General features: G+C 33.4%; 1 protein-coding gene across 1 annotated transcript; it reads left to right on the plus strand.

Moving 5' to 3' along the window:
- The first annotated feature begins 1,118 nt into the window (after nt 1–1,118).
- On the plus strand, nt 1,119–9,432 carry LOC109169750 (MDIS1-interacting receptor like kinase 2-like). Its single transcript, XM_019318645.1, has 3 exons — nt 1,119–1,892; nt 1,980–2,278; nt 9,328–9,432. Exons 1-3 carry the CDS (start codon nt 1,229–1,231, stop codon nt 9,397–9,399), a joined length of 1,035 nt encoding a protein of 344 aa, XP_019174190.1. The 5' UTR covers nt 1,119–1,228; the 3' UTR covers nt 9,400–9,432.
- The last annotated feature ends 5,962 nt before the right edge of the window (nt 9,433–15,394 follow it).

Raw genomic sequence — 15,394 nt, forward strand, 5'->3', positions numbered from 1 at the left:
TCAAGATAATAATCTTTTTGGTCGTATTCCAGGAGAAATTGGATTGTTATCCTCCCTTGTCGAACTACAAGTGTCCTCAAATTATTTGTTTGGTCAAATACCTAGTTCAATTAGAAACTTGACAAAATTGAATAGGTTTTCTCTATTTTTCAATCAACTTAGTGGTCACCTTCCATCAGAACTAAATAATGTTAGCGCAAATCTCATTGATTTTCAAATAGGTGGTAATCATTTCTCAGGTCCTTTGCCAGAGAATTTATGCCTTGGCAAGTCACTAACCTATTTCTCAGTTGTGTACAATAACTTTAGTGGAAACATTCCCAAAGGCATAAAAAACTGCACAACCCTTCACAGAGTTAGGCTTGAATATAACAAACTCTCCGGAGACATATCTGAAGATTTTGGAATATATCCAAACCTAAATTACTTTGATTTGAGTTCCAATAACTTCCATGGCCAGCTATCTTCAAACTGGGGTCTTTGTTCAAAGCTAGCAGCTTTGAAGATTTCCAGAAATAGAATTTCTGGGAAAATCCCACCTGATCTTGCAAATGCATCCAATCTAGAATTTCTTGATCTCTCCTCCAATAAACTTGTTGGGAACATTCCAAAGAGTTTTAGTACTCTACATTCCTTGGGTGTTTTAAAGTTGGATGGCAACAAACTGTCTGGCAACATAACATTAGGAATTGGGGAACTGTCTTTGCTCACGGAACTGAACTTGGCTGCAAATAGGTTTATTGGTTTCATTCCAGAGGGCTTAGGAAGTTGTCAAAAGTTAACTGTCTTGAATTTGAGTCAAAATATGTTTGAGGGTAGGATTCCTTATGATATAGGAAGCTTGAAATTCCTTCAAACTCTTGATCTCAGTCAAAACATGCTAACTGGCAAGCTACCACAACAATTTGGAGGATTAATATCCTTACAAAGCCTGAATGTTTCACACAATAAGTTGTCAGGCTCCATCCCATCAAGCATGGCTCAATGCTTAGGTTTGATTTCCATTGATGTATCCAATAATGAGTTGGAAGGAATGCTCCCAGACAACAAAGCATTTGAAAATGCTACATTTGAATCCTTAAGAAACAACAAAGGTTTGTGTGGCATCATTGCTGGTTTGAAGCCATGTTTTTCTGGATCCCTTGAAAAGAAGATAGATCATGGTCACAAAACAACAACTTTGGTCTTAATCATAGTGATACCGATTGGAGTTATTGGTGTTGTTGCGATGGTTGTTGTCATATGGTTGATTCCACTAAGAAGGTGCATTAAAGAAATGCCACGGGCATCCAGAGAAAATTTGTTCACAATATTGAACTTTGATGGGAATATTGCATATGAAAGCATAGTAGAAGCAACAGACAACTTTGATTCAAGATACTGCATTGGAGTGGGAGGATCTGGAAGTGTATTTCGAGCTGAGTTATCCAATGGTCAGGTGTTTGCAGTAAAAAAGTTGAATGATGAATCCATACAAGGAGATGGATCTCGGGACTTCAAAAGTTTTACAAATGAGATTCGCAGTTTAAGTGAGGTGAGACATCGGAATATTGTTAGGTTGTATGGTTTTTGCTCTCATGTGCGACATTCATTCATAGTTTATGAGTACTTAGAAGGTGGAAGCCTAGCGCAAGTATTGAGCCATGATGAAAAATCAATGGAATTGGATTGGATTAAGAGGGTGAATGTTGTTAAAGCTGTGGCAAAAGCATTATCATACATGCACCAAGGTAGTTTCCCTACCATTGTTCACCGAGACATATCCAACAAGAATATTCTTTTTGACCAAGAATATGAGCCTCATATATCTGATTTTGGCACGGCTAGACTCTTGAATTCCAATTCATCGAATTGGACTTCGTTTGCTGGAACATTTGGCTACACTGCTCGAGGTATTTATTGTACTAATCTTTTTAATTATATAAACTATTCAATTATATAGATCCAATTTTTTATTCCTATTTTTATTTTGTTTGTAGAGTTTGCTTACACAATGGAGGTGAACGAAAAGTGTGATGTGTTCAGTTTTGGAGTGGTAGTTTTAGAATTGATTATGGGACAACATCCTGGAGAACTTGTTGCATCCATTTCATTATCATCATTATCTGAAAACCAAAACGTTGTTTTGAAGGAAGTGTTGGACCCTCGACTTTCAAGTCCTGGGAAACATGAAGCGGAAGAATTGGTGTTGATTGCAAAGATAGCATTTGCATGTCTGAATTTCAATCCAGGATCTCGGCCAACCATGTTCCAAGTTTCTGCATTGCTGTCCAAGAAAATGCAGCCTTCAAACTTGTTTCCTCATATCACACTAAACCAATTGTGTGGTCTTGAATTTCCCACTGCCTGAGTACAACATTAATCTTCATTTGCATACTATATATCCTTTTGGTTGTATTCTTGGTTTTCTAATTAAGAATAATAATTATCAATTTCTCATCTTCCTAATTTAAACTGTAATCATTATATTGTTTCATGTCTACCCCGGCCTATATGAAATCAAGCTAGAAGATTGCTTAGCATGAAATGGGAAGATGACTGAAAAGTTTACAGATTATGAACCTATCGCACAATATATAATTTCTCAGGGTACATTCTATCAGGCATGCATTTTCCAGTGTCCTACCTGGTTTAGAAGCATTTCTGGAAGCTCGGTTGATTCCTTGAGAAATAACAAGGGTTTGTGTGGAAATCATTTTGGGTATAAGCCATGCTCCCCTTACAGCCAAAGAGATCATATGAGAAGAAATTTGTTCTTAATCATACTAGTAACATTTGGATGTTTTTTTTTTGTGGTTATTGGCATTCTTGTCATATTAATGAACAGTCCGAACAGTAGACAGGACTTCCCAAGCTAATAAATAAACAACCCTGTTCACAAATCGCTTTGCAAACAAAATGCATAGATTACTAAAACTTGTAGCTATTTTCCTAACATCATTAAGGATTAAGTCTAAAGAGGAATGTAAACCATGCACTTGAGATATATATGCCGTTGATGACTTGAAGGCCGTTGCTCGCCTACACTGCTCCAGGTATGCATTGTACTAATTGATCTTTTTAATTATATAAACTACACAGTTAAAGACGCAATTGTTTATTCTTGTTTTGATTTTGTTTATAGAGTTTGCTTACACAATGGAGGTGAACGAAAAGTGTGATGTATTCAATTTTGGAGTAGTAGCTTTAGAAGTGATTATGGGACGACATCTGGGTGACCTTGTTGCATCCATTTCATCATCTTCGTTGTCTGAAAACCAAAACCTTGTTTTTAAGGAGGTGTTGGACCCTCGACCTTCAAGTCCTGGGAAACATGAAGCTGAAGTATTGGTGTTGATTGCAAAAATAGCATTTTCGTGTCTGAATTTCAATCCAGGATCTCGGCCAACTATGCTTCAAGTTTCTGCATTACTGTCCAAGAAAATGCAGCCTTCCGACTTGTTCCATCATATCACACTTTGCCAATTGTTTGGTCTTGAATTTCCCACTGCCTGAGTACAACATTAATCTTCAATTTCTCATCTTCCTAATTTGTAATCATTGTTTTATGTCTACTCTTGTATGAAATCGAGAAGATTGCTTAGTATGAAATGGAAAGATAACTGAAAAGTTTAACCTATCGCACAATAATCTCTTAGGGTACATTCCATCAATTATTTCTCAGCTATTGTAGATATGATTGATGTATCATACAATTAGTTAGAAGGTTCCATCCCAAACAATAAAGCATTTCTAGAAGCTCCGTATGATTCCTTGAGAAATAACAAATGTTTTTTATAATGTATATTTGGTACACAAATTAAATAATTAATCATTATGCTGTGAGCACGTGCTCACCTTGCATGATGCGCACAAATCTATATCCATAATTTCTATATTGTATATCCATAATTTCTATACTGTATATCCATAATTTCTGGACTCTTGGTGAGCTAAAATTTATACTTTAGATTCATAATTTCTAACCACGAACCTATATCCATAATTTCTATACTGTATATCCATAATTTCTAGACTCTCAGTGAGCTAAAATTTATACTTTAGATTCATAATTTTAGCTCATCGAGTGTCTAGAAAATTATGGATTTACAGTATAAAAATTATGGGTCTACAGTATAGAAATTATGGATATAGATCATATTCGTGTGCCCCATGTGCATGGTGAGCACGTGTTCACAACATAATTTGCCACAAATAATAATGTACTTTTAATATATTAAAAATGTATTTTTTTATGGTCCACACAACACTGTATGGACCATGGTCCACATAATAATTTGCCATATCTTATTATTTTGAGTTATGGGATAGGTTAGACTTATATTTTAAGGAAAATACTATATGTACTCCATTTCTTACTCTCAACTTCTACTCCTTCTCATAAGTCTTTGATATAAACACTTTTCCTGAGACTCACATGATGAAAATATCCTATTATTGTTTGCTACATCATAAAGTAAAAATTGACGAGATAGAATTTAAAAGTACATGTAATAAAACTCTATTTTTATTATTTTTCCAAGTCTAACTAGACTCATATTTTAACTGAATTAGACAATCTAATTTATAACTCCCGCACGTTCTCACTTATATTCCAAGACCCATATTCAACTTCTTCAATTCCTAAGTTTTGCAGGGTTTGTCAAACACCTTGTGTTCAGATGACACATCTGTAGTTTTTCTTAAGAGAAGGTCACAACCATTCACAGGATCGAACCCTCGATGGTGGAGTATTGACTCTTTGAATTGCATTAGTTAGAGAAAGTATATGACAGATACTACATTGTAATAGAGTCAATAGTATTTAAAAAAATAATTCTGCAGGGTTTCTTCAATTCCTCGCGATTCAATCAAATCATGTGGCTCTCACTCTGTCTTTTCCATCATACCTATAAGAAATACAATTGTATCACTTCTAGGGGTATTCTTCGCAACTGAGCCTTTGCATTTTGCAATTAATTTTTTGTTCAATCTCTTTCGATGAGAAATAATGGTATGGTCATGCTAATTTTTTTTTTTTTTTTTAAGTTGACAATAAAATAATAATGTAACAGAAATAATAGAAATATCAAAGTCAAAGAAAGTAGTAGATATACACCTATGCAATAAATCTGGGCAAATTATATTATGCACCGCGCATCAAAACGACATCATTTTATTTAATGAAAAGAAACAGCATCTGTTTTGCGCCGTTCCGTAAAAAATAACTCTGTTCTTCAGTTTCATTTTGTATACACTGCAGTTTCAGTTCAACACAACTACAGTTTCATTTCGATGTAACTACAGTTTCATTCAATATTTATACACTCAAATATGTGAAAATGTTATTTAATTTTATTTTATATACATTATAGTTTCATTAAAACACAACTGCATGATCAATATAATTACAGTTTCATTGTATATATAATATACACTCAAATATGTGAAATGTTATTCAGTTTCATTTTATATATACTGCAGTTTGATTTCACCATAACTACAATATCATTTTGATATAACTGCAGTTTCATTTGATAATATAAAAATAATACGTGAGGCAGTGTCGGTTTAGATACACTGTAGTGTCACTCAGTTAACATTAACAGCATGCTGTTTCTTTACTTAAAGAAACAGCGCCGTTTTGACCGCGGTGCATGTGCATCGCGATCCACGATATAAGACTGATAAATATGATCCATGGCCGGATATTGAGGCTTGCAAGATGGGCAACAACATAGGGCCTCAATTTCATAGGGTCTAATATTTTAATCATTTATTATATTTATTTGAAATAAAAATCATATATTTTACCGTAGGGAGAATAATTTTTATGTTCACATGTTGTTACACCGTTCATACTTATTTGAAATAAAAATTATACATTTTACCTTATTAATTTTAAAGATTGTTCTTATATTTTTAATAGGCCTCATTAATTTATACAAGCGGGGCGACATAAATAAAAAAAGGCGGCACTGATCTGACCAACCTAATATGATACATTGAGATAGATGCTACTAGCTAATCATCATTCCGGTTTTGTAGGCGTAGATGCCGACAATTAGTCAATTAAAGTATGTAACCAACATAAATTTACTCTATTATTATATCATTGAGATGCTAAATATTGTGTAATGTATTCATCATCCCGACTACGGAGTATCTATATAAACACACTTTTTCATGCACCTAGTAAACACACTTTCTCGTGTATCACAATGAGAATGCATGCATATAAACTATTATTGTTGCTTACTATTAAACACCTCCTATCCCTTCATGTTTCTTCTTCTTCTTCTTCTTCCTCCCCTATTCCCAATACTACAAACACAAATCCATTTTTGCCTGTAAATAATTTGCAAGTAGGAAATGAAGTAGGTGCTCTTTTAACTTGGAAGTCCAGTCTTGATGGCAAAAGCCAAAAAGTACTTTCATCTTGGGTTGGTAGCAATTCATGCAAATGGATTGGAGTTACTTGTAATAGAGATGGGAGTGTTACAAGTATGAATCTTTCTGGTTACAGTTTAAAAGGTACTCTTCAAGATTTGAATTTTTCGTCCTTGTTCCATTTGCAAGTTATTGATCTTTCTAAGAATTTTCTCAATGGTAACATTTCTTTTATTAAAGATATGCTCCACTTTCAAAATTTAACGACTATGCGTCTCTATGAAAATTGGTTTTCTGGTCAAATTCCTCATGAGATTGGATATTTAAATTCGCTAGTAGATTTGGAATTGAACTCGAACAACCTCACGGGTGAAATTCCAATTTCTATAGCGAACTTGCGAAATTTAACTATTCTACATCTCGATACAAATCAACTTTCAGGTCACATTCCTCAAGAAATTGGTTTATTGACGTCCCTTATTGGTTTAGAGATGAGCTTTAATAATCTCAGTGGTCAAATCCCTACTTCAATTGGAAATTTGAAAAATTTAAGGGAATTGTATCTCAACAATAATGAACTCTCTGGTAGCATTCCTGCTACCATTGGAAATTTGTCAAATTTGAGGCATTTGGTCTTATTTTCTAATAACTTCAATGGTCAAATTCCTATCTCTATAGGAGGTCTGACAAATTTAGAATCAATTACTCTCGATAGTAATGAACTTTCTGGTCGTATTCCAGGAGAAATTGGATTGTTATCCTCCCTTGTCAAAATAGATGTGTCCTCAAATTATTTGTCTGTTCAAATACCTAGTTCAATTAGAAACCTGACAAAATTGAATATGTTAACTCTATTTTTCAATCAACTTAGTGGTCACCTTCCATCAGAATTAAATAATGTTAGTGCAAAACTCATATTTTTTCAAATAGGTGGTAATCATTTCTCAGGTCCTTTGCCAGAGAATTTATGCCTTGGCAAGTCATTAACCTATTTCTCAGTTGTGTACAATAACTTTAGTGGAAACATTCCCAAAGGCATAAAAAACTGCACAACCCTTCAAAGAGTTAGGCTTGAATATAACAAACTCTCCGGAGACATATCTGAAGATTTTGGAATATATCCAGACCTAAATTACTTTGATTTGAGTTACAATAACTTCCATGGCCAGCTATCTTCAAACTGGGGTCTTTGTTCAAAGCTAGCAGCTTTGAAGATTTCCAGAAATAGAATTTCTGGGAAAATCCCACCTGAACTTGCAAATGCATCCCAACTAGAATTTCTTGATCTCTCCTCCAATCAACTTGTTGGGGACATTCCAAAGAGTTTTAGTACTCTACATTCCTTGGGTGTTTTAAAGTTGGATGGCAACAAATTGTCTGGCAACATAACATTAGGAATTGGGGAACTGTCTTTGCTCACAGAGTTGAACTTGGCTGCAAATAGGTTTATTGGTTTCATTCCAGAGGGCTTAGGAAGTTGTCAAAAGTTAAGTGTTTTGAATTTGAGTCAAAATATGTTTGAAGGTAGGATTCCTTATGATATAGGAAGCTTGAAATTCCTTCAAACTCTTGATCTCAGTCAAAACATGCTAACTGGCAAGCTACCACAACAGTTTGGAGGATTAATATCCTTACAAAGCCTGAATGTTTCACACAATAAGTTGTCAGGCTCCATCCCATCAAGCATGGCTCAATGCTTAGGTTTGGTTTCCATTGATGTATCCTATAATGAGTTGGAAGGAATGCTCCCAGACATCAAAGCATTTGAAAATGCTACATTTGAATCCTTAAGAAACAACAAAGGTTTGTGTGGCATCATTGCTGGTTTGAAGCCATGTTCTTCTGGATCTCCTGAAAAGAAGACAAATCAGGGTCACAAAACAACAACTTTGGTTTTAATCATAGTGATACCGATTGGAGTTATTGGTGTTGTTGCGATGGTTGTTGTCATATGGTTGATTCCACTAAGAAGGCGCATCAAAGAAATGCCAAGGGCATCCAGAGAATATTTGTTCACAATATTGAACTTTGATGGGAATATTGCATATGAAAGCATAGTAGAAGCAACAGATAACTTTGATTCAAGATACTGCATTGGAGTGGGAGGATCAGGAAGTGTATTTCGAGCTGAGTTATCCAATGGTGAGGTTTTTGCTGTAAAAAAGTTGAATGAATCCATACAAGAAGATGAGTCTCAGGACTTCAAAAGTTTTACAAATGAGATTCAGAGTCTAAGTGAAGTGAGGCATCGGAATGTTGTTAGGCTGTATGGTTTTTGCTCTCATGTGCGACATTCATTCATAGTTTATGAGTACTTAGAAGGTGGAAGCCTAGCGCAAGTATTGAGCCATGATGAAAAATCAATGGAATTGGATTGGATTAAGAGGGTGAATGTTGTTAAAGGTGTGGCGAAAGCATTATCATACATGCACCACGGTAGTTTCCCTACCATTGTTCACCGAGACATATCCAGCAAGAATATTCTTTTTGACCATGAATACGAGGCTCATATATCTGATTTTGGCACGGCTAGACTCTTGAGTTCCAATTCATCGAACTGGACTTCGTTTGCTGGAACATTTGGCTACACTGCTCCAGGTATTTATTGTACTAATCTTTTTAATTATATAAACCCTTATTCAATTATATAGATCCAATTTTTTATTCCTATTTTTATTTTGTTTGTAGAGTTTGCTTACACAATGGAGGTGAACGAAAAGTGTGATGTGTTCAGTTTTGGAGTGGTAGTTTTAGAAGTGATTATGGGACGACATCCTGGTGAACTTATTGCATCCATTTCATTATCTGAAAACCAAAACGTTGTTTTGAAGGAGGTGTTGGACCCTCGACTTTCAAGTCCTGGGAAACATGAAGCGGAAGAATTGGTGTTGATTGCAAAGATAGCATTTGCATGTCTGAATTTCAATCCAGGATCTCGGCCAACCATGTTCCAAGAAAATGCAGCCTTCAAACTTGTTCCCTGATATCACACTTAACCAATTGTTTGGTCTTGAATTTCCCACTGCCTGAGTACAACATTAATCTTCATTTGCATACTATATATCCTTTTGGTTGTATTCTTGGTTTTTTAAGAATAATAATAATAATCAATTTCTCATCTTCCTAATTTAAATTGTAATCATTATATTCTTTCATGTCTACCCCGGCCTATATGAAATCAATAAGATTGCTTAGTATGAAATGGGAAGATGACTGAAAAGTTTACAATTATGAACCTATCACACAATATATAATTTCTCAGGTACATTCTATCAAGCATTTTCCAGCGTTTTACTTGATTTAGATTTTATTGATGCATGTATATACAATTAGTTAGAAGGTTCAATCCCTAACAATAAAGCATTTCTGGAAGATTCCTTGAGGAATAACGTAACAAAGGTTTGTGTGGAAATCATTTTGGCTTTAAGCCTTGCCCCCTTACAACTAAATAGATCATATGAGAAAGAAATTTGTTCTTAATCATACTAGAGATCGACATTTGAAGTTTGTTTGTGGTTATTGGCATTCTTGTCATATTAATTATTCGATCAAAGGCAATATTAGAGAAAGACCAATAAGGGAAATTATTACTAAAGATGTGCTGAAGATATGAGTTTTGATGGGAAAGTGGCATATAAAAGTATCCTTGATGTGATTGAGAACTTCGAATTCAAGATATTGTATTAGTGATTGGGGCCGAGGTGAAAAAACATTGGAATTAATGTAGGTGGATGAAAAGGGTAAATGTAGTTAAAGATGTGGCTAAAACATTATATTGAATTGTCATATATATGCACCGTGATTGTTTAACTGTACTCCTATTGTTCATCGGGACATATCTGCTAAGAATGATCATCTATTTGATTCTGAATATGAAGCTCATGTTTCTGATTTCGGCCACAACAAGAATATTGAGTCTTGATTCATCTAATTGGACTTCATTTGTTGGGACATTTGGATTTGGCTATGCAGCTCCTGGTACACACTAATTGTATTACAAAACATATTTTTCATCATTTTCATGAAAAAGCATTGCGTGGTTAATCCACTTTAATTTGCATGCTTTATTCTTTTTTATCTTCATTATATTTTTCTTCTCCCAGTATGGAGGTAAACAAAAAATATGACGTGTTTAGCTTTGGAATTCTTAAACTAGAAATTATTATGGTCCAATGTATGTTATTTAATTAGTTAGCATATATATGTATTGATATGCTATAGACATTGTGTATATGTGTGCATGTAAAAATTCATACTGAATGTGCCTGCATGCTACCTTCTCTTTAAAAGTTTAAATCTATACACAACAAAGTAATCACAACTCCTTTTCCTCTTTATCCAACTGATGATTCTTTGTAGTGGCAATAATTGATATGAATAGAGCAATGAAGATGATATTAGCTTGCATAGTTACTAATCTATGAGAAAATAATTATCAAAGCTGCGCTACAAATTGAATTAATTAGTGAAATAAACATATGTATCATCATATATTCAACACAATGCGATATTGTTTGCACATGAATTAATTATGAAGGTCCATGGTTTGTGTAAATAAATTAAATGTGAAGTTACAAAGGAGGCATCACAAATTATACCTTGGACGTGCTATATATAGTCCATCTTGCATTGTGGACTTTAGTTCCAAATCACATTTAGATAAAAATGATGATATTTGTAATAGCATACAATCGATAAATTTTGTCACACCACATCTTACAATTCTTTATTAGTGTTTGCTTCGTTATCATTCAATAGGACAGATAAGAGGCTCAAAAACTCAATAGCAAATCGGTATATTGACTTACAATATGGCTTTAATCCGATCCACTCATATGAAGATAAAAGTCATCAATAGTTCATGCCATGCCCACTTGTTTTTCCTGTTTTTTTTTTTTCAGCCCTGAATTCATGTGTCAGATTTTGGTACAGCAAAAATATTGAGTCTTAATTCATCAAATTGGACTTCATTTGAGGCAACATTTGGGTATGCAACTCCAGCTGCAGGCTAATTAGTAATTACACAACATTTTTTACCTTTCTCATAGCATGGTGAATCTAGTTTATGTGCTCTCTTTTTTCATTTTCTTATTTTATTTATTTATTTTATTGACAGGGTTTGCTTACACTATGGAGGTAACAGAAAAAATGTGATGTTTATAATTTTGAAATATTCAAGCTCATTTTTTAAAAAAAAATTATATATATATATATATATATATATATATATATATATATATACACACACACTAGTGCAAACTCACATTTCTTTGTAATATGGGACAAAGGTTATTTTCAAGCCTTCTCATCTCGATTTTTTTGTTAATTAATTTGTCATTCACCCGTTAACCGTTTTGAGTATACAATATATCAATTTTTCGTTTAATTTTGAAAAAACATGAATCAACTTTGACCCGATCCAAATATATTAAAAATGAACTCTACATATATTTATACCACAAAATAACCACTTAAATTTCCATTTTAGCTAAACTTTCAATATCTTTTGATTTAAAAGATATTAAGAACGTGGGTATATGTGAAAAGACGTTCATTGTCGTTATGAAATCGAATAATTTTTGAAATTGTCTTAATATTCTTTTTTTTTTTAATTGTGACAATTAAATTTCCTAAACATGGGTATATGTTCTCATCGGCAAATCGATGTCAAGTTGTCAATTGGTGGATCATAAATGATGATTGTAACTTTAATTATCTGCATAGTATTGACTTGGTCATATAATTTTTTTTTTTGGAAACGACTTGGTCATATAAAATAGAAAATGATAAATAGATTCTTATAAAATAAGCTCTAGTGAAATGTTTTAATTTTATTAGAAAAATAAATTGCCAAAAATAAGAATTGTGGCATACATTTTTTCTTAATCAATCAAAACATGTCACGATAATAAGAGTAAAAAGTAGGAATATATTAATATGAGAAAATGACATATTTGATCACTAAGTTATACTATATTTATGACTTAGTCCATCCGTTATGACTATATCAATTTTTACCCTTCAGTTATGAGCGAAGTGGCGCATTTGGTCCATGATTTTAGGTTTCCGTTTCAACTTGACGAAAAATCCAATAACCCTATATTATTAGAAGGGTAAAATAGGAAATTCACATTTTATTCTCATTCTTATATTGAAATCATTTTCCCAACATTATTTTCCACTTCTCATCATCCTATTTCAAGTTCTTACTCTAAAAGCATTTCAATAACTCTCGTATGACTTGTTAAGAACTTGGATCTCGTATAACACTACAAAAAAATACAAGAATAGCGACGGACGAATTCCGTCGCTAAATAGTGAAAATCCGTCGCTAAAGTTTTTAGCGACGGAATTCGTCCGTCACAAAAACCCGCCTCGCTAAAACTTAGCGACACAATTTTTTTCCGTCGCTAAGTCTAGCGACGGACATTTCCGTTGCTAGCCAAAATAGATCCGTCGCTAAATTCCTTGCGACGACAGATCCGGAGACGACATTTGCGAGTGAATAACAACGGAATAGTCCGTCGCAATAATTAGCGACGAAATTTCCGTCGCTAAAGCAACAACAAATCCGTCGTTAAATTACTACTACTATGCTCCGATGACAAGATTTACAACGACTTAGCTACGGATTTTTCCGTCGCTATATTTAGCGGCGGACGGATTTTTCCGTCGCTACCGTCCGTCGTTAATTTAACGACAAATTATCCGTCGCTATTCTTTTATTATTATTTTAATTGAATGTGATTTAACTACAACTTCGTGACAGAAATATCCGTCGCTAAATTTAACTACAGATTTTTCGGTTGCTATTTCATTACATTACTACCATATTTGTCCGTCCCTAAATTTTGAAAATTAATAAAACAATTGTACCCGCTAATTAATATCAGAAACATGCATTAAGCCTATAGTACAGTACTTGAATAATATAATTATAAAGTATACTATATTAAAAAGCATTCAAAGTGAATAACAACAACAAAAGTATTGTAGTATAATGTTACATCATTAGAACCAGTACCAAATATATTAATAAACATAATCTAATCATCTCCTAAGGTTTCACCATTTGAATTAACCGAATGTTGAGCTTGAGTACTTGGATTGGATAACATGCCGTTGCGACACAACTCATCCATCAAACTTGCAATTTGAGCTTGCATTTGAGCCTGGACATAAACATGATAGTATATTAGACACAATTTCTAAAGAATGAGTTTTCAATTTGGACACAACTTAGTCTGGACATAAACATCATAAAAGTTGTACTCAGTTCATCTAAAATGATACATCATATTTAGCATATTAAACCCCAAATTTATTGATTTCCCACAATAAACAATTCCCTTGAATGTACATCATATCACCTTCAAGATGTGCAATGCAACATTTTCATAGCCATGAAATCAAACAAGAAACAAACTTTTAATAATATACATAATCTGATTCTTTTTTAATGTAGCAGGTTGAAGGAAAGAGACAATTATATGATGGATTGGAGGATATAATTGCTGCATGTGAAAGCTAAAAACAATGAGCTTAAGATACATAATTATAGCTACACAATCTCATAATATTTCAGCATTACAAGAATAGTATAAACATCTATACTTCCTAGCAAACTTAACTGTTAAAAGTGCAAGAGATTGGTAGAAAGAATAAAAGGACAAAGTCAAATAAAGTATTATTATAATAATAATTATTATTAGTATTTTTTTTGTTGCAAAATAGACTACATTTCTTCATTAACCCTCTCCACCAAACATGAAAGTTCTAAGATCAGATTGGCCCTCAACTGAGGAAGAAAAAAGTTTGGTAATGATTACATAAGACCTACATTCTTCTAGATAACACATTCTCTGAGACTTCAAAAATTAGTGCAAAGCATTTAGGTAATGCATTAACATTCTTTGGTGTCAGTTCAATGCTCAGTTGTAATTTTGAACCTACCAAATCTGTTACCAATATTGCTCAGGAAGCTCAACATCAACATTGAAAGCATACTAATCAAATTTAGGTGAGAATCAAATAAATTTGAGGTACATATCATGCAGAGAGTAAGCCTGAAAATCCACTAAGTACATCGATATGCAGAAATAGAGGTTGAAAATTAACCAGGCTAGTTAACTGTCAAGAGGCCTGCCTCACTATTTTTTTCCCCACTATTATTTTTGGAAAAAGATACATGTCCCCTTTCTTATAATTGAATAAGGAATCTACAGCAGGGGTTAACGATCAATTTTATTAACTATGTTTCATTTATGATCCCCTCTAGAATGGCAGCATAAAAATTTTAATACCATATAAAGGGTTTTTTTTTTTTACATATATGTTAGTATGTTACCCGTCCTAGACAATAATCAGAAGATTTTGAAGCCTAGATAAACATGAAAAACTACTTTTCCAAATGAGTTTGAGTTAGCTCATGTCAGAAACATACAGCTATGTCAAAAACCAAATATATGTAACACAATTAAAATAATATATGTAACCAATAACTGAAAGCTTGGCATTCCCTCAGTAACATCTGGACCTTAATGTTCATGTGTGAAAATGAGAAATTCAATACCTTGTATACCATCAATAAACACCATACAAATGTTCATGCAAGATGATATCATGATACATAATCTATGCACAGTAGCAAAATAAACACCTCAGTTAACAAGATGATATCATGATACATAAGATGTCCTTGAGACCATAGCACTCATCTCCATTCCAAGTCCAACAAGAATTAGTTCTATAGGATCCACAGATTATTTGTAAATGTAAGGAAAAGAACCATATACTAAGCAGTAAATAAATACACAAGTAAATGCCTTGAAAATATTTCTGATAACACATGAATAGCCCATCAAAACTCTGGGAACTGATCTCTCACACTCTTTTGAACAAATATACAAAATCTATTCCACTGTAAAAAATGTGCAAATAAAGATAAAATCATACAGGAAAGCGTGGTAGAAGTGTAGAACGTATATGCTTTAGGTAGCAAACTTGCAATCTGACTCTGAATTGA

The sequence above is a fragment of the Ipomoea nil genome, unplaced genomic scaffold, assembly GCF_001879475.1.
Source record: "Ipomoea nil cultivar Tokyo-kokei standard unplaced genomic scaffold, Asagao_1.1 scaffold3321, whole genome shotgun sequence".
NCBI lineage: Eukaryota > Viridiplantae > Streptophyta > Magnoliopsida > Solanales > Convolvulaceae > Ipomoea > Ipomoea nil.